The sequence below is a fragment of the Anoplopoma fimbria genome, chromosome 24 (assembly GCF_027596085.1).
Source record: "Anoplopoma fimbria isolate UVic2021 breed Golden Eagle Sablefish chromosome 24, Afim_UVic_2022, whole genome shotgun sequence".
Classification (NCBI taxonomy): Eukaryota; Metazoa; Chordata; class Actinopteri; order Perciformes; family Anoplopomatidae; genus Anoplopoma; species Anoplopoma fimbria.
The window spans coordinates 11,522,290-11,543,573 of record NC_072472.1 but is presented as its reverse complement, the minus strand read 5'-3'; the positions used below and the strand labels follow the sequence as shown (position 1 = coordinate 11,543,573).

The 21,284-nt window shown below is 40.1% G+C and overlaps 1 protein-coding gene across 1 annotated transcript in view; it reads right to left on the bottom strand.

Moving 5' to 3' along the window:
* nrxn2a (neurexin 2a) overlaps nt 1–19,997 on the bottom strand; it is an 88,279-nt gene extending 68,282 nt beyond the window's left edge. The window contains exons 1-6 of the mRNA XM_054625187.1: nt 19,295–19,997; nt 18,453–18,473; nt 13,410–13,439; nt 13,159–13,170; nt 6,697–6,998; nt 2,742–2,903 (exon numbers count right to left, since the gene is read on the bottom strand). Of these exons, the coding sequence (XP_054481162.1) occupies nt 2,742–2,903; nt 6,697–6,998; nt 13,159–13,170; nt 13,410–13,439; nt 18,453–18,473; nt 19,295–19,997 (1,230 nt within the window). The remainder of the gene's footprint in view (nt 1–2,741; nt 2,904–6,696; nt 6,999–13,158; nt 13,171–13,409; nt 13,440–18,452; nt 18,474–19,294) is intronic.
* Nucleotides 19,998–21,284: the final 1,287 nt, after the last annotated feature.

Below are 21,284 nucleotides of genomic sequence, written 5' to 3'. Positions count from 1 at the left end.
TCATAACCAAATTGGGTACAATCTTTGAAGCATTAAAGCAGACGGACCTAATGATGCAGTGTGTGGTATCCTGTGGGCACACGTACTACAGACCAATAACCTGGTGACTTCAAAGACAAATGGATCTCTCCCTGCTAGTTGTTGTAGTCGTGGCAGTGGTCTGTAAGTGGCCATTATTTTCCTGTACCTGATGAACCTGATGGCCTCAACCCGGCAGCACTTGAATCTATTAACATGTAACGTCTCGAGAGATTAGTCATGGCCCAAACTCTCAACAATCAATAAAATAAGACAGATATACCTCTAAATAGATGCACTGCTTATGCAATAAATTTTCTAGTCACTTTTCTTTACTGCATGGATTAAGATGTATGGTGGAATTCTCTACATTCACAGCCGAGGTTTGTTCCTCTACTTCATCACCAAACTCAGAGCTCTGGCTTTGACTGACCCCTGTCTGAACTTGCCTCCTGGATCTCTAGGCAGAGCTGATCCCATTTGATCAGCTCTGTCTCTGCCAACGCTCGCCCTCATTACTGCGACTTTTGCGGGTTTGTCATCCCTTCGACTCTTTATCCCGTCATACCCTGCCTGCATGCCTACAGTGCATCTGTGTGACTATGCACAGCAGTAGTGGGTCTAAACACCACCACCAGCCGCACCGCCCACAGAGCGGGGGTTGCAGCATTGGCAGGGTACTGGGACAATAACCTGTCCATAAATAACATCTAATTTTCATTCAGTGTATTCACACTGCAGGGTATTTATACATACACTCCGTTTAAAAATCATTTAGTTGACGCTTTAGTGTTTTAAAATGTTGATAAAAAGGTTCTTTATTAATACTTAAATAAATACACATATACAAAAGCAAATACATTATTGAGTTTATGTACATTATGGATTATATGTAGACAATGAGTTTCACAATGAAATGTAAAAGCCCAAAACATATTTTAACAACATGCTGGCAGCTCTCTGAGGCTGTACTTCGGCACGCTATGCTTTGAGCAAAATGCTAACATATGAATGCTAACCTGCTGATGTTTAGAATGTAATATTTGCCAGGTTCTATGTCTTAGCTTAGCCTGTTAGCTTGCTCATATTTGTTTTAAGACCTAAACAGAAGATACACCTAAAGCTGATCGTTGGTTTTGCAGGTATTTTGGCATACAGAAACCAAAGGACTGGTCAGTTATAGATTTTAGCAAATTTGAAGGCAATTTCATGTGATAGTTTCTGAGACATTTCAATAAAAACCACATATAAAATCCCATATATCAAACGTCAGGGGATCAAAGTCTATATGATTTTCTCCTTTGGGGAACCACAAATTTCTTTCCAAATTCCAAGGCAATCATTCCAATTGTTGCTGATATATTTCAATCTGAACCAAAGTGGTAGCTAACAGACCATTGTCATCCCTCTTGCCCACTGAGCTAAGCAAATGTTGTTAAGAATTTGTCCGTAACTTCTCTTTTTATTTGTTGTGGTAGGACGTTGAAACACAGATTCCTTATTCTAGACACAAGTGCAGCTGTCTGAAGATTTCAGTTCTCCACCATAAATACATTTTGTGACTGCACAAACTAGATGCTTTGTGGTTTGATCTTGACAAGTGAAAGTGCCTTTGTGATTGGGTTCCAGTAAGAAAATCTGAAACTGAAAAATAAATATTTTTATGGTAGTTCTGGCAGAGCACTGAAGTCAAGCACAAAGTCTCATCCTTATTCAAATAGGTTGTCAATGTACCTTTAAGCAGACTATATGACATTCTTTATTATCTGCCAATCTCTCACTTTCACACATACTCTAAACTTTAAAGAAGCTGCTGCTTGTTTTAATTTGCTCCAACTTGCTGCAACTGTTGCTGCAGTCAGGCTATTTCTACTCTATTTGCCTTGTGCATCCTCTAAGTGATGTGTCTGTTCTGTCCTTGGTGCATTGTACTCCCTGCTGAATCCCATGCAGCTGGATTTAATGGGGATCAAGAGCGGAGCCTTATAACAGTTTAGAAGCATTTATGGAATAAATGGTCTTATATCCTTTGACATAATTATCTCTGCCAGGAGAAAACTAATTTGTTTGCGCCGAATATTGACCCAGAGAAACTATATATACACCAATCGGACACTCTGACAGTTTTAATTCAAACTACTGCCTGTTTTAGGTTATGTCTCTTCCTAATCCATCCAAGGGAAAGCATTTTACTCACTTTTTTTATGCACTTACACTAGATGTCATTTGCTTTTCATGAGATTGCTCACTTCATTAAAAATTTGTGAGGCCAGGCTGAAATTGGGCATTAATCCATTATTCACTGCTTTGTCTATATTAATTCAAATGCTGAGTACATCATCTTTACTTGCTTGCTCAAGATAATCAATTTGACAGGTACAGGCCAGAGTTAAAAAGCTTAAAAAATGTTTAAAATAGTGATGAAAAGTTCAGACCGTGTTTGAGGAATGAAGCGGATGCATCTTGTTTTGATGTGTATTAGTGCTTAGTTCTCAAAGGGATTCCCTCAGGAATCTATAAATGCATATGCTCTGCACAGCGCATATGCAGCTGATTGTTTCTCCTTCAAACAACCTACAACGGGAGAATCAATACGAATGTGAGTGGTGATTTTCTATATGCAGAACATGCTCTGCTTGTAGGAAGGGGTAGTGCTATCTATCTAAGGAGGGTAGGATAGTATTTCCAGACCTCTGCTGGGACCGAGGTCAAGCTGTACTCACATCTTTCAGACAGCCCAGGAAGTTGTTGCTGACCGGGGAACCTGGCAGGTCAGCTGTGTTTAGGCTGCCCCCTATGTAGAAGAGATCATCAGAGCCCAGCATGGTGTAGTCCTCCTGAGTGTAGCCGGTGGTGGTGAGGATGTCATCCACAATGATCGTTACCTAAACGAGGGTATGATGAAAAAATTAAGACATGGAGAGATTTTGAGGAAGTAAGAAAAAGACCTTTCCTAATTATTTCATGCCTCATTTCTTGATTTAGTTGAGCTTGCTTTACCGTTGGATCTGGAAGGCAATTACAAGAACAGCTTTGAAGGGTTCACTAATCTCAGCTGATCCCTGTTTCTGATATATTAGCAGGATTGCGGTGCAGTCAATATACCATAAATATCCCTTCAACTGATATTTTGGCTCAAAAGCTATATGAATGCTACAGTGTTCTCAATTAATTTGAGACTAAATATATCGAGAGGGAAAGCTTTGCTTGTGTGTTGGCAGCAAAAAAACAGATGATTCCCATATCAGTCTTATCAGTACACAGAGACAAAGGAAATTAATGACTGAATAGGGCTATAGGAAAAGACATGATATGCTTGTTGCCAGGACAATGAGCCTACAGTTAACATATTCCCACACATAGGTAACAGCTCCCACTTTGGGGTAATAAGTGAAAACACTAATGATTTCTTTGTGACTAGAAATCTTTTAATTTTGAGGAAAATCAACAGGGAATAGCTATTTAATAAACCGTACTTCCTGTGAGAAACAAGTCTAAATGAAAAAATAAGCACTCCAAAGAGTCAGGGGACATGTCAACTAATTGTTCTAAAGTTTCAGACCAATCAAAATGATTTTATAAATGCAAGGCTTGAGTGGAAAAATGTCATACATACAATCATTTCAAATTCAGGCCAATTAGTTTGTAAATGTCAGAGACCAATTAATTCGTAAAGGAAAGGCAACTGCTAAATCTCAGTTAGCAAGAACACAGCCCCTGCACCTCCATTTCACAATTTAGTATTATATTGTATACATTTTTAATGATTAGTTTCATTTTAATTTTGATTGGGAAATTCCATAGAGAAACGTGAGCATTTAAGAATGTGCAATATAACATGGTTAGGGATCATAGGCATTCTAGACAGTATGGATAAAAACGACACTACCACCACCAGATCCAATAGACCTTGACTTTAATAGATACACATAGTAGTGGTGTTGCCTGATTCTCAGTTTTCAGTAAGCATACAAAAAAAACACGTATTTAAAAAATGTGGGACCTGTGGTCTGCTCAAGTCTAAATCTCAGGAGCTTAACTTTGTCGAATCTTTGGTGTCTATTGGTATGGTATGATGAAAGCAAGAGGATAAGAGACAAAGAACGACCTGACAGGGTATGTTCAGGTGTCAGGTCTCTGAAACGAGGTCCTGCCTCTCCATTCACTGGTACTGGCAGGTATTGATTCCTGTCTATCTAGTGGTGAGGCCCTCAGTATCTTTGGCTAGGACAGTGGACAATGGCAGGGGCTTAACGGTGGGTTGATGATACTGCACGTCAGGAAAATTCAGAAAATCAAAGTGCTCTCAAAGCTGGAAACTGATGCTTCTTCTTCATCCCGCAACGTCTAGCAAAGCACAACCACTTTCTAATAATGAGTATTACACCACATCCTGACACCGGAGATAGTTACTATACTGGCATTTCAGGCTCAGGGGTGATGGTACAGTAATTATTGGATTAGGCAAAACCATCATTAATTAGAAGCACACAGCGAGATAATGTTCAGGTTTCAGTCTTGGCTGGTTCTCACTTTGAGAATGACCTCTACCATAATGTCTGCTGGATTTCTACACTGTCGGCGTTCCACAACGCTCATTAAAGGGAAACATGTATTTATGATTGTTAGTGGAGCTGAAGAGTGACAGTGAGAATTGAGTGCAGTATTTAAGGGGAATATGTGTACATGTCAGTGTTGCTGGTGAATGCGTACAGTTCAGGCCCATAAATAGGTAAATGCATGTCTAATAAGGGTCAGAAAAAGGAGATAGAATGAGCGCCAATATGTTTCCCCACAACAGTTAAAGAAAAGATGAATGGAGGGGAAGCCAGTAATAGGAGGAATTCTAGCCGAAAAAGAGCACCACCGGATCTAATAAAATGTTTCCACCAGCACTCTCTTGGGAGTTACAGTTCCCCCTATCTCCATGTCAGTGGGGTAACTTATCTGAAGGGAAAGCAATTTACACAGGGATCAAATGCATGGCTGAAAGCATAAGTGACGTTGTGAGCATTGGATTGCTGCTCTTTTGGAAATAGATGTGGAGGAGGATGCAGCTTTATATGCAGCCTAATGTGACAGGTTCAGAGTATATTGGTGATGATGAGAGAGCTAGATACAAAATGAGTCGTTCTTTAGCAAAAAAAAAATCAAACATTCAAATGCATTAAGCATGGCAAAGCTCATTGCAAACGGAATGTATTTAGTTTAGCTATGGTTCTGGTAGACTTACTAAGAGGTCACTTTACTCAGCAATAAAATGCTAGGACCCCTTTTGCTTTCAGAAGCCTAATTTCCCTAATGTTTCAATATCGTGCTATTGTCCTGTATGTTTTTTAAATGCACTCCTAACTATTACTTTGCACCTCGGCTAAAAGGATATCAGCATGAGTTGTTAATTTGTTTGCCTGAACATATCATACACAGTTCCCAGTCTGTGCCACTTTGTGATATTAAGTACCTAAAAAAGCAAACTTTTGCACACCTGTAGATCTAACAGGTGCTTAGGGAAATTCCTATGATCGACAATATAGACCTCTGAATGCACACTGTCCTCACCACTTGCTCTCCGTTACTTACATCGTAACCTGATGAAGGTCTATGGACCTAAATGTAATTATTAAATATCTCTGATATCCGGGCCCAAAACGTTGATTGCTGTTTTAAGCTAAAAAGGTCCAAAACCACTGTAAACTACCAACCCTGCACCAAACAGGAGACAGACACCATTTACGACTTGCAGGTGAACACAAGGTGCGTTTCCCCTTTCACATTGCAAATTCATTCTGCATTAATACCAAAAACATTGTTTAGTAGGGCTTCAACGTACTGAATTTGGGAACTAATTGTAGAGTAACTACAGTCAAAGAAGAGTGCCAGCAGGGTAACATCTAATTTAACACAGACACGTCCTGGCAGGCTTTAAATTAATTCGGGAATTTAGCACTGTGCTTTGTCCAGTGGAAAACATTAATGAATATGAAACCTTAGGGCCGAGTTGTACTTGGCTGGAGTACAGTGCAGTAAGTACAGCAGCATTATATTGGACACATGCAATGACTGTCTTCATTATATAAAGCTCCATTCTTTCCTGCATGATCTCTCTGATACTGCGGCAAGAGTGCATTCACATTTGTTTTCGTCGTTAAAGTGGGGTGTCAATCTGAAAATCTGTAGGACAATTATTGTTCTGTAAAGGTTGAAAAAAGCCCAGGCTGCAGAGATTTCACCGCTGCTGCAGGATACATGAATGCGTTGGATGTGTTGGGTCTTTCTTTCAATAAGGGTAAAAAGACCTTTACAGCTGTCTTGTCAGTGCAAAAAGAAAAGCCTGATTATAAAAGGACTCTGTGATTTCCGCAGAAGCAATCTATTTCATGAGAAAGAGGTCAATGACCTAATATGAGCTTGTAATATCTACAGTGTCAGAACGTGGAGAATGGGAGATAAGGAGTCCAGCAGTGCAGAAATATTAAGCATTCAAAAGAAGCCGACACAGTTATTGTTAGTGTTTACAATGATAGTGGACTATAAATCCTGTTCATATAACACTGGTGTTACTTTGACCTGATAAGAATCAGATCCAAATATTAAAGATAAGTATGTATTGTGTATGAGTGTACCTGGAAGATACAAGAAAGGTGCAAGCAAGTCACAGGCGACTAGATGTATACCAACCTGGCGGAGGTTGCGCGTCACATGAACATCATGCCAGGCATTGTCGTTGAACTTCCCTTCGGCGGGTTCCACCAGGGCCTCGAAGGCACCAGAGCCCAGGTTGATGACCAACCACAGAGCTCCGTTCCTCAGGGACAGGTTGACATAGTCAGCTGACCTCCCTGTGTGAAGCAGCAGGCCATTCCTCTGCAGGGTTCGGAAGGACAGCGTGATCTCATCCAAGCTGCTCTGAATGGGAGTCTGGGACAGGTTGTAGCTGAAGAACTCATTGCCTTTGAAGGTGGCTACTGACTCCTCCTGCCCTGAGAGTGGATGAGAAACATCTTAGATAGTTGTCTCAAGTCACCAGACTTACGTTTGACTTACCTACTTCAGTATATTCCCTAATTCAGTACCATGTTGCATTAGGTAAGGCTTTGGTCAGGAGAACAAAATGAGTAGAAAATACACAGTGCAGTATAATTCAATAATTCCATTTCACTAACAATAAAACTAACTTGAACCAACCATGAACTGTACCGTATGCAGTTGTGGAGTTATTCACATGTGCTAAAAAAAAGTCACTATACATTCTGATGGACAAGGATAGTCCAGTGATATTCTATTTTTTTCTCATTGCTAACAAATCCCATGAAATTACCAGAATCGACACTAAGCTGATCCTACTGTGTAGGCAAATCCTTATGTAGCTAATTCCTTTATGCTGCAGACCTCTATAAAGACACAAGGGAGCCACTGTGTAAACTGGGTGACATGTTCCATATGAACATGGGAACTGTAGTTTACTGCAGTGCTGTAAATACACACTAGCAAGCAAAATCTGCAGCTGAAATTAGCCCCTCAAAAATGCTCCCATTTCAGTAAAGTTTGATAAAAACTACAATGCCTGGCTAAAATTATACATTCGGAATCAGTTTTTAAAGATTTACATATTCAGAAGGAAAGAAAAGGCCTATACAGGATAGGGAAGTTGGAAAGTATTGTTTGTTTTGGTGTAATATAGTTATATAGGATAATTGCTTAACCTTTATGCAACAGTGTTTAAAAAAAATAATAATATAAATGTGTCAGCCTTGGGTAAACCTGTAGTTCACAGCTGCAGTTCAAATAATTTCTCGTGAGGATTTTAAATGTACATAAAAATCTGATGGCTGAAACTATTTCCTTGACTGCTCCAATAAATACAGTTTTCAGGTTTAACCAGAGCAGAAGAGAGATTTTGTCTTATCATAATTTCTTTGAATTAAACATATTAGCAACATAACTTTTCACAAGCTGCACAAATTACCCTATCAATGTGCCTCTGGTGTCAAACATCTTTACACATGAGACACAAAATCGTTCTTGATATTACAGCTCATTCAACAGTGATGCTTTAATGAGCTTTTTGATTTGTTTGAGTTTTTGACAGTTATTGCCAACATAAGCTGAATGACTAACAAAACGACAAGATTTTGAATAAATGAAAAAAGATATATTGCAGATAGATAGATAGATAGACAGATATATACAGAGATATGATTGCACATAGAAGTCTTTCTCACAAGAAAACATGTGTACAATATAAAATATAATATGATTTTGGTAAAGGAAAACTATTCCGGAGCAAGTTTTAAATTTTGAGACTGTGAAGCAAACTGAACTGAAATATGAACTCTACACCAGAGGGGCAAGAGGTCATACAGCTTTGCGTCAAATGCTGTTTTGTGATTTTTTGCAAACTCGTCCTGTGGGATTTGTCTCGGTCGTATTGTATACTGAATGACAAAACAGACTGTATCAATTCTGCTTCGTAAATCACTCAGTCTGTGTGCAAGGCCTTAGTGACTTATGTATTTCGACAATAATATCATAATAATATTGAAATCCACAGTAAACTTTTCCAGGGTTGTTCTTTTTGACATTGAACCACAGAAATACATGATGTGAACTATTGTATAATACATTTCTTGAACTCATGAATGGGCTGTTTCAAGCCGGTACAGACATCCCTTCCTTTGTTGTTCATTAGATACAGCTTCGAAGCTACTGAACAAGCCGTTTCAAGCTGTCCCCCAAGCCTATGTTTGTTTGTACAGTATATATCGGCTTCTGAACTCCGGGGCCAATTTAAGCCAACAGGATCAGCAGTCCCATTAGTCTCTATTGTTTGAGCAGTGTACTTACTCAACTACTGAGCAGACAGCAACTTGCTAGGCTATTGTTGTTGAGCTTAAATGTGAAGTACGGCATTTGACTGATGTTGTGGGTAAAATGTAAACCACCAAGTACAGGTGCAGAGTCAGTGCAGTGAACACTGAAAGCAACTTATAGTGGTTGAGAAAAATTATTATGGGACACCAGAAGTATTGTGGCCTAATTTAGCAAAGTGCTTACTGTACATCCATCTATCCATCCATTATCTTTAACCGCTTATCCTGTTCAGGGTTGCGGGTGAAGGATTCACCCTGGACAGGTCGCCAGACTATCGCAGGGCCGACATATATAGACAGACAACCATTCACGTTCGCATTAACACCTACGGGCAATTTAAAGTAATCAATTGACCTAAGCTGCATGTCTTTGGACCGTGGGAGGAAGCTGAAGAACCCGGAGGAAACAGCGCTTAAACTGGGAGAATATGCCGACTCCAGAGAGAAGGCCCATCTAGCCCATGGATCGAACCCGGGCCCCTCTCGCTGTTATGCGACGATGCAGTTAATAACACCTCAGGCACAGCTACCATTTAATCTAATATGCATCCATACAGTCAATCTAAGAAGATTTGCATCATATCCTATGCAACCATCTTCTTGTAATTCCATGGTTTGTGGAAGTATGTGGGTGGTTAGAAAGGCAGCCGGCCATATCTCTGCTTTCCTGAGAAGTGTCTGCAGCAACAATGTTTACCAGCTTGTGAAAAAAGTTAATACTGGCTGTGTTTGCTCTGACACCAGATAGACTTTTGCTCTAACTCAGGGGATATGCCATCAGTTACACTGGCTGCAGTCACTACGACCGCTAAAGGAGGCTGCTGGAGCTGTTTAACACTTTTTGCCTGTTGCAGCTGACTGGGGGCAGAGCTGTCAACCTTCTACCTTGGCTGCTGTAAGACGATTGCGCAAATGCATGTCCATATAGGCAGGAAAAACAAGGCTCAGCAGAATATAATGGCAGCGCCAACCATCTCTACATGTCTCTCCTGCTTCTCTTCTCATTCTCACATCTTGCTGCTTTATGCAGCCCCTGCCTTTCTCCGTCTCCCATCTACTATCTACTTGCACCCCATTCCTCTAAATTTAGGATGCTAATGTGAGATTGGGTGAGTCCTTGGGGCGCTGCTCACGGCAATCCAATGAAGAGCACAGCTACAAAATATGGAGGGAGCTGCAGCATCCCGGGTGCCACTTGAACATTTGGACAAGTTCACTTTAAAATAGATAATAGCAGCTGGTGTTGCCCCCATGCCCATGTCCAAACAGGATTATCTGTAAAGGTACTGCCCAGAGCTATACATTAGTGGCTAACTGTCACAGCCTGATGTACATCAAACACTGTAGAGGAAGAGGGTCTTGCCATCAGGAGGGAAGAAAATGATCTGTTACTACTTCCTATTAGCCCACCTGTTCCAGTCTCTGTTGCAATTACACCATTCTGCAGTGGCTGCACTGCATGAAAATGCCAACATGTGTATTGCTCATTAATATCAAGCTTTACATCTGATTAATTTCAAAGTGCTCCAAAAGCCCGGGGCGCAGATGGCAGTTGCTGATCTGCTCAGGGGCGGAGGAGTCAGTTAATGTGGGCATGTGGATAGCGGGGCAGCAGTTTACCGTTCTTCTGGTGGCAGGGACGTGCATAAGCACCCTAGGTGGTCAGTAAGCTACACCTGTGCCTGAATATTCTCATTATTTACAGTACATCTGTGTGTACACACTAGCAAGTACTTACTGGGCTGAAGTCCAAGCAGAAACACTCCTGAATTTCCCTGAAGTCTACAGTAATCTTTTAATTCATTCAAGAGCTGTGAGGGGACAACTGTGGTGTACATTTGATTGGAAATTATTTGTGACCAAATGAATTCAGATCAAATCAAACTACTCCCTTGAGTGTCCCCTCAGGCTAAATCTGGGACATTGTCAAAGTTATTAAAAAATGTTTGTCCTAACATTAATTGGTTGAATAAAACTTTGATGCCTCATGTATATCCCATGAAGCCAGACACATTTTACTTTGTTACTAATTGTTGCTGTGCTACGCCCCAGTGTTTCTCGGGGGCACATTTCTATAAATCTTCATTCAATAATCAATTACCAACTGCCTCTTATTGATGCATGAAATGGAGCAATTACGTTTAGCCTAATTTCATGACAGATCACATTGTGTTCGGCCTTTGGGACACAGTTGCTGTATGAGTTACTAAATATTTGATATAGCAGCGTTATTCTAAGACAGCAGTACATGTGAATCATTGTATAAAGCAGTAGCAGCATACACTATATCCAATTTCATTGTTCTGTCAGCATACACATCAATTAAAGTAGTAGCTTAAATTAAAATTATCTTTTGGCCTTGTAAAGACTGATTACTAGGTCTGTACATGAACAAGTTTGTCTCAAAGCGAGAAACCAAAGAATCCAGACCTTAATCTATAATGTCACAGTGACGTATAGCCTCAAGCTGCACCATTTATAGAGGGTGAAAAACTGGTGTAATCATACTGTGAAGTATTCGCTTAAGCCTTTTCATCTACTTTAAATGACCTCCATATTAGTGTTATCAGTTCTACACCAGAACATGTGTATGAGAACACCCAGGGTACCGCCACACACTCTTCTCATCTTCTCCAATTTGTGTCCCGTGAGAGTGGAAACAATGTAATCCAAAGATGACATACAAAACTGTTTCAGCTAACATCTGCAGGGTATTCATAATGATATCTTATCATAATTGCACATACTTTTCAGCACTGAGTAGGTTGAAAATAAAAACAGAATCTCCTAATGAATGAACATGGCTTCTATGAACCTGTTAAAAGGAGCTGTGACGATAATCAAATATGCTCAGTCATTTCATTAGAACAAATCTTATTAAGTGTTTATTTTGTCAAAATTCAACCAAGAAAATATTTCATCTCTAGATAATAGTCTAAGTAACATTTTGCTGATGAGGAAAATTAGAACTTTATGAGAGATTAGCAGTTGAGTAGATTTACTGGCAGAGTGGGTCATCAACGTCTCTGTGTTCAGAGACAACACTGATCGCCATGGAGACAGGATGGAGACTTTTGTTGATCTCACAATACATGGCAGGAAACACGAAGCATGAATACAGCAGATTCCGGCCAGTGCCACCAAGACTATTCAGATAAATTCAACTTTTTTCTTATGTCAAAGTATTTCACCTTTATAAAATTGAATTAATGTTTTTCTTCCAAGGTTTTAAATCACAGACAGTACCTCAGCTAGACCACATATTTTATCCAGTACTTCAGTTAAAACAGTTTAGAGTGAGAGAAATTATGTACCTTTTTTATGAACAAGAACAGGACATCAAAGTGATTTCTCTTCCTGACTTTAATTGTTTAGTGGCAAAAGCCTTCTACTGTATTATCTCTTCAGTACATTGAAATCCTTGCTTTTATGAATATGCAACACATAAACACTACTGCAGTGAAGAAATCATTTGAAGGGAATGTTATTTGCGACCCACTGATCAATTATTATTAAAAATTATGATCGCATATGTGAGAAATCAGTACTACTTTTGAAAATCTAAATTCTGTATTGAACAGATCTTGAATATAAAAAATTGCAAAATAATTTTATACTTCTGATTATTTCAACAATTTTCAACGCAGTTAACCAAACAATATGTGGGCATTGTGTGCAAACCATGGGATATGTTGATTGCTATATGTTGATACTCTGAATCAAAAATATATTTCATAAATATATTTTTGATCAGCGTTGCATCATGCTTGCAGAAACGCACAATGCCGTATGGTTGACATGATTGTTGATGATTGTTAGTTAACGTAACAAACTAATTGGTTAAGGTTAGAGAACCTCATTGTTTGTGTTTAATAATAACATAAAGGTAACAAGCTTAACAACGTAACTATCGTAAATAAATAACCACTGCCCTTAGCAGAATTTCTGAGATAATACTATGTAACAAACGCAACGTTATGTCACTACCTTCTTATATTTGTTAGTTTTGCACATACATTTTAAAAAGGCACTCGATGTTGAACATCACTTGCTTTGACCAAATGCAAAAAAAAATACTTGATATTGTATCTGTGGTTTCTAGAAACAAAATATTCCCCCCCCAAAAAAAAAATGGGCTGCAATTATCTGATTTTTGTGTGGACCTGAGGCATGAAATACCTTTGTTCTTTACCTTTGACACCTGTTTGTTTCCCTTGAAAACACCATGAAACCAAACCGAAGAGATGCTATGAGCATTGAGATGCATTACCTTGGCGAAAAACTGCAGAGGTCAAAGGTGAGGTCCAGTAGCTCAGTCAGTGGTCAGGACAAGGGTTTGACGGACAAAGATTGAGTGAGTAGTGAGTATAACATGACAGGAAGCAAAAACGAATAGGCAAGTATATGGAAAAAGAGGAGAGGAAATATTAGTGCAGCACAGTTAACTGAAATGATTTCAGGGGAGGGGAAATGTTGTGATCAGGTGGCTGGGAAGGAAAAGCAAACCAATAGACCCCATACCTTGGCGGTTTAACATCAGGTGCGCCAGACCTTGAGGGAAAGAACAGAAAAAAGGATACGAAAACAGGAAGTTCATAAAGAGGTTTGGGAGAACAAAAGCATTGTCACAATGTTGGACTGCAGTTTGTGACAGACATCCTGGGGTAGGTACGGATGTCAAAGTTCAAACTAAAATATAAAGGGGAAATCAAACTAAAAACAGACAAACATCTCAAAGGAGGAGAGGGAAGGCAAGGAGAGAAAAAAACATCTTGATTGGTGCAACCCTTATAGGTAGTTGCTCGCACAGATGCTTTTTTCTAAATGGAACACATACTGTATGTTTATTTGATGCAGACAGCGTTCGAGATGTACCAGATATACATAAATCCTATTTTATGTAATATTGTAAAAAATATGTTACACTTGTTAACACTAGTTCTACAACCTCCAGCAGGGCTCAATAGGCTCAGCCACTCGCTTCTCTACGCTGATATCTGCATGTAAAAGGTCCGAAAATCCACTTGAGCCTATTTAACATTCAATTTGGCAGTGTTTTGTAAAAGGGCAGAAGTGACACCATTCCTTATCCAATAAATCTTTACAGACCATCGCTCTATTTCACAGAGGATTTACCATCTAATGGCGCTCACTAGGCTTAGGTGGTGGAACACTCATAAAATAACATAACAACCATCATGTAACAGGTCAGCCACTAATGATCTGCCCCATCTAACCTTTTAATTCTGAAAAAAGCATAATGGAGCTGTGACTTGATGCTGCACTGTGCTTCAACTCACTGACTATAAACTATAATAGTGCAGCCAGCCAAGACAAAAATGCCTCATCCCTCCTCCATATTCTGTCAATTAGAAGATGCTGCTGTGGGTGTTGAATTAGACATCGGGGATACCTGCATTGGATAACATATGCAGCACTTTATGGTGCAACAGACAGTGTACTTCGGCATTGCAATACTTCTACCTGGAACAAAAAGAAAAAGCTATAGAAAAACTAGATCTATGGAAGCAAACTGAAAATGCACTGCAGCCCATCAATCACATTATATTGCTGAGCAGTTGCAGGTGACGGTGTATAAAAGTCCAGCTGGTAGGCCTGCCCACACTGCGGCAATCAAAGCCAAATTTGATTCAGTTGTCGTTTCCACCACCTCTGAGTCTCTCCCTTTTATGTCCTGCCCTAAGAAACAGAGACAAATATCTCAATATTCCAGCCAGAAATTACATGGCATACCTCACATGCTCCTCCTGCCAAAAAGGGAGATGGGGATGACACAATGCAACACTTCTGCTGAGTCCCACTGTGCCAGCCAACACAAACAGCTCTCATCAGTGCATCAGCATACAGACTCATACAGCAAGTCACTCACTCACAGTTCAAGTCCCCCGTTCAGGCATTACGTGAAATCTCACCAGGGGGCAGGCCGGCACAAATCTCCTCCACACGTTCCACTGGACAAGGCTGTTCATGCTGCAGCTCTTGCTGTGGAATGGACATGATTACCCCTGGGAGGGTCCTTGCCTGCCAACGCGTAGGCTTTTGATACAGTGTCTCATTGCAAAACCAGTGACTGAGCCTCTCCTTTGACAAGATTCAGCCACATCCCTGTCTGTGCAGCAGACAAAGAGCTGCCGTGTCCACCCCCACTGTGGCTCTGCACTCTACATGACAAGCCAAGGTATGTTTGAACAAGGCATAGAGAGGGCTACGTCATGGTTTCATTCTCACCAGACGTACTAAAATTTGACCGGACCTGAACTCATCTTCTGCTGGTCACTCAGCAGAACCAAGATATTGCAGTAACAACAAGGGTCTTAAAGAGGAGCTTACTTATCATTAACAGTGACAAAGACACACCCAGCAGCTGAGACAGTGGGAGGAAAATCTATTTAAATTTCTGCGTCTTTGTCTCCATGTAGGGAGGTGTAGGTTTCTTATTATCCAACAAATAAGAAGAAGCATTCACAAAGCCATCGCTTTGTCAAGTGGAGAGTGCCAAGTCTAACAGTTCTCTCTTATGTTTTCTTTGGAGGTGGAGAAAGGAGCTTTGACCCAAAGGATTCGAAGCTACGATGACAAAATGTGATTTTTTTGTCGGGCACTGAGGCGAGGAAAACAGACCTGCATCCCTGACTTATGGAGACTGATGCTGGTGACCAAAAGGGCAGGCAGCACTTAACAAGTGCCTCTGCCAACAAAGTCATCTTTGACTATGTAGTTGCCATCCTAGGAGTTGAGGGAAAGTGGAGGAGGAGTGGTGTTGTTGCTGCCCTTGTATAAGGCAGCCACCCATTGAAAATACTCATCTTAGTTGGCTGAGCCTTATATCTAAATCTCAGTGTGTGGAAATGCAGAGATAACTGGCTATACATGTAGAGTCCCATCAGGGGGGAAAGCCTGTATGAAAATAAACCGCTTTTCCTACCAGTAATCTACCAGAATTCTATTTTCAGATAAGATGCAAACAAAAATCTATTACCAGTTGATGAAAGCTCATTTTATTGAAGATGATAGTATGTTGCTTTTAGGATCCTTTTGGTATGGCCTCAGTTAACAACAATTCATTTTTGAAATAAATAAAAACAATCCACTATTCTAGCCAGTTAACAATTAAAATGGTCTCCTATTGCCCTTTTTTCATCTATTTTATTATAACCTTAGCTTTTACAATTATCTAGAATTTTTTTCACAGTATAGTCACTGAAAGAATAAAAAAATCATATTTTTATATATTGTAGGGTATAATGTTGGCTAGATTATTTATTTCAGTGGTGCTACTAAATACAACTAAATGCATCTTGATTTTACTTTTGGTTAGTGCTTGTGGCAGTATGAATTTTTGGAACACTTCAAACCAGAAAAACACTGCTATCTAAGTAACTTTAAATAAACAAATAGTGAAAAAAACTAATGCAGATGTTGACGGACCTCTCCGTCACTAATGTGACATTAATTAGCGAGCGTCTAAGAAGAAAGAGCCATTGCACGAGGATTAGGATTTGCCAAATTTGTTTTTCCTTGAAAAGTACAGTATTATGGAGCCTGTTGTAATGAGGGATTAGACCAAGGTCAATGCTGCTGAAAGATGCAAGCCCACCAGGACCGGCTGCGTCCTCTCTTTAGAAGAGTTCTATACTTGCTTTGCCATCCCTGTAATTATTGATATGTCATCACTGTGTGCCTGCACATGACAATCTAAAGGACAAAAACAACAACAATGGCAATGTGTTTGCACTTGATTGTTGTGTAAGGTTTTCCTATATGTTTCTCTCTCTTCTGTATCTGAGGTGGCTGTCCTTATCTCTCTTTCACAGACCTTTTTTTTTTATTTTTGCACATAGGACATCAGAGGATGCTGCACTCTTTGGGCATTAGAGCATGTCCCGCCATGGCCTTTGTCCCCACAATTCAGAAGACTCACCTGCTGTTCCCAAGGTTTACTGCCTTAAAGCAGTTCCTCGGACAAATAACGATAATTCCTGCACCACTTAAAACCCACAGCCAAAACCAAATATAGCATATGGGTTACCATCTTTGCCATCTCTGGGGAGAGGAGCTAACACATAGATACTTCTATTTCCGTCGCTGCAAGGACATCAAAGACTTGCTGCCGAATAGCACATGGAGTTGTATGAAGGATAGAGAAAAAAAAGGCATCTGGTGAGAGTGATTTTACTGTTGTCATTGTTGTTTTCATGCATTCTGCATTGGGGATTGTCTCCATGTCAAGCTTTAATCCAATAAACATTCTGATGTGCTCTCTTTGCAGAATGTCATCTAATAGTGACTGCTTTTTTGCTGTGAGCAGAGCCGCACCATCTTTGCTCTTATTAAAATTGATAAATGGTTGTTTTTGGAAATAGTGGCGAGAGGAAACCTATTAACTGTTACTGAAGCTTACAGCCATAAACCATAAACCACCTTATGTGCTGTTTAAAATAAAGAATCTAAACTAAAATATGTATCATTTAATTTTATGTATAGCAATGTAATGATTTTTTGTCATAAAATACATTCTACACTCAGCCACTGTACATGAAGACATTAACATTTCACAATCTTCTGCCAATTTTGCTGTAGTACGCCAAACATAAGTGTCAGGAGCAGGATTTCGGAGAGCAGGTGCGCATGGGTCGGTGCATTTTGAGTCAGTAACAGTGATTTATAATGTGCAGTGGATCAGTGCACATTGCGCTGGTCTCCTGAGCCTGTTGGCTGCCCTTTCACCAGAACCAGCAGTCCTTACTGGGGAGATGGATGTCTCGCTCCGACGCCGAATAAACAAATCTCCCTCCTCACTTTCAATCTTCATTTCAAGTTCAGTATGTGCACCTCATTAGAAACCAATCCCTTTGAATCATGGTCGGTTAAAATGCCGCCAATAATAAGATAAATATTTATTTTCCTGCCAAAGGAGATTTGTTCCTCCTAAGAAAAAAAAATTAAAATGCATCTATGAAAAGAATACTTAATTGTGCAAATAATAATACAATTTAATACATTCCAAAGACTCAGTAATCAGCCATGTCATGCTTTTTTAGTGAAATCCCCATATTTAACTGAGAACATAATGGCATATAATGGCATGATGACTAAGTAAACCTTAACATTACACAGTAGCCCAGTTGAGATGAAGAAATTTTGAACTTCAGAGAGAGGAAAAATACAGAAGTTATAAATAATAAAACAAAGCATGTCTGTACAGTCGTTTTTTTCTGTGATGTAGTGTGAATGCTCCCAGTATTGTACAACACCCACATACTTTTCAGACCCCTCCAGTCACCTTCAGCACACTGATTTTATAAACAATGAGTATTCAGCACATAAAGCGCATTTCCATAGTGACCTTGTGACCAGTGATAGTATATATCGCCTATTCAGCTTAATTTGTTGGATGTCAGAACTGCAGTCCAAACCGACAATAACAACCTCATAATAACCAAACAAACTCTCACACACTGATGCTGTGGTAATAACCTTTGCAAATAAGAGCATCACAAATTATGCTCATCATTATGCTCATTTCATTAAGCATTGTCTTACCTGCTACTTCTTTCTGGACAGCTGCAGGAGAATAAAGGAAAAGAGATGTTAATATGTTGCTGTATGTTGCTGCTTCCTTCCATGCCAGAACATGCTCAGTGACTGTTGACACATTTATCAGCCAGACCCCAGTGGAAGAAAGCAGGAGACCTCCCAAGCCAAACATGTATTATTTTAGAGAAAACCTGATGTCGGTCGGCAACATCTTTAATGACTTATTTTCATGTTTCTTGTCTACACATAACAAGCAGTTTTAAAGCTCACTTTAAAATGCCAAGTTCTGTCCTTGATGTTTTTTAGACTTCAAAAAAAATGACACCCATTTGGTAGCGTGTTAATTGTCTCTGGGTTGAACAATGTGCAGACATCTGTCACATTAGGAAGCCGTTATCCTCTTTGACTTGTGAAGATAATTGCTGAGAGAGCTGGGCTCTCACACCAAAGCAGCCTCTTAGTACTACTGAGGTATACTTTGACCTGGATCGTCTAAAGTGGGCTTTATTGATTATTTTCTAGAGCCTAATGAGGTTTGGACCATAAACCTTACTTAGGATGGGATATTAATAAGGATTTTTTTAACCATTTGTAAGCTAATTCTAATCATAAGGCCAGCAAACATTTTCAGTATAGCCAAAGTACATTAGCATTAAAAAATGCAATTATGTACAATGTGCACCAGTGTGACCAAAACAAAATGTAGGATAATTAGGTGGTTCATTATATTCATAGAAAGAAACACATTTAACTACTAGAATAATGTCCCCAAATCATACAGCAAAAAAATAATAAAATACTAATGCTAAAAATACATTTTGCAACAAAAAGAATGATCATTTCCTCACCTTCATGGCAGTACCTTCCCCTGTAGCTGGTATTGATACAGTCACAGAGGACTTCTCCTTGGCTGACCGAGCACAAGCCTTTGTTGCCGCACGGAGAGTGTGAGGCACATATGTATTCCAAATCACTATGAACAGCTTGGCCATCCAACAGTAATGGCAGTGCCTCCCCCAGTTTCAAATTGGCTATTAGGCCTCGGAATGGCGGCTCGTATTTAACAGTGCTGGACGTCAGGGCAGAGAGACGCACATCTGGTGAGATTCCCCCTATGTAGAGGTCGCTGGCCACGACCATCTCTTTCCTCTTAGACTTCACCTCAGCCACTTTCTCCTCATTGTCCACCACCAGCCTAGTCTCTCTGTGATCGCGAGAGAGAAGGACTCTGTGCCAGCGCAGGTCATTGATCCGCGTCTCTGTGTGGAGGGAGGCTGGTTCGGCACAATGGATGGTGAAGCGCATGTGGAGCCTCCCGTCTGCAATCAGAAGCTCCAGGAAGTCGCAGTTCCCTCCGTCATCCAAATAGAGCACCAGGGCTTTACTGATGTTGGTTTTCAGAATAAAGCTGAGCTCACCTGTTGCTTTGGCGTCCCACTGGCCATAGCGTGTCCACTGACCAGGGACCCCCTCATATTCCAAAGCCATTGCTGACAGCAGCAGCCCAGCTAACAACAGTAACCAGGAAGCCTTGCCTTTACACCTGCCCATGATGGTTACTATCTACAACTACTAGCTTCCTTGTGGTCTCTAATTCATATGAATCCAACAAAGTTGCGAGGAGGAAATGTTATCTAGTGTCTACCCTTCTTTTGTTATCACAGTAAAATTAGCAGAAATAAGACTGCAAAAATGATTTTTTTTTAGACTTGACGGTCTATCCTGATTCTTTTTGCCATCTCTCCATGGGCGACACGTGACAGAGTGAACAAATGAGACACATTGCAGAACACTTTGCATCTACTTTGGATCGGCTGAGAAAGGGAACAAACAACACAAGTGATCCAAAATACTGTGTGCTTCCTCGTCTTCGCCATCCAGTGTCTTGGCCTCCATCCAGCACTGTTCCTGTCAGTTCTCCATTGGTTAGCTAGGCACACAGCTTAAGTACAGCCTCCATTCTCCTCAGCCGCCCCAATCATCCTAAAACATAAGAGAAGAATTGGTAATGAATAGCGGAAAAGATTACAAACAATTGATTGTACAAATAATGATCTGCAGTCATTACGAATGACATGGACAATTAGTTACAAAATCTAACAAAATATGAGATATATAGTGATATAGGAATATGAAAATATGAGTGATAGAGGGGTTTAATTGTTAGCAAGAATTCAGCATTTGGCAATGCTTCACATTTTTGTGAGCCATTGTTTTGTTTTTTTCCATTAAGATCATGGCTACAAAGCCTAAATATTCCAGCAGCAGGCCATCAACACAACGCTTTAGCCAAGTAGCATCTCAATCCTGGCACCCCATGTCATGTTTTAGCATCCAGGCGGAGAGGGAATCACAGAGAGGGAATCCCACTGGTTTGCTGAGACCTGAGCTGCTTTCCAAAAGCTGGTGGAAAAACAGTCTGTTTCATAAGCACCCCCACAGATGTTTTGGTACAATCCATGGCCTCACTAACTTCAGTGGTGTTGAGCCCCTTAAGCCCTCTGTGCTCCATGGGATCAAGCTAAGACATTACAGCTAAACAACACATGCAGGCCAGAGGCTGGGACTGATGAAAAGGAAGGTCTGTGTTAGAAACAAACAAACAAAGTATTGAAAAAATTCAATACTTTGTTAAAACAAAAAAGGGTGCACCTCCCAGGCCTAAGGACACAAACAAAGTTATGCATCAGTCTTTGGCTGAAATTGGAACCTGCCCTGTTTATTATGACCATTCACAAAGGCTAAAAACTGCAACTGGTGACCAGTCATAGTGTTGATTTATGTCCAGAGAAACTACACATATTCTAAGAGATGACATTTGTATTCAAAGGGTGACGG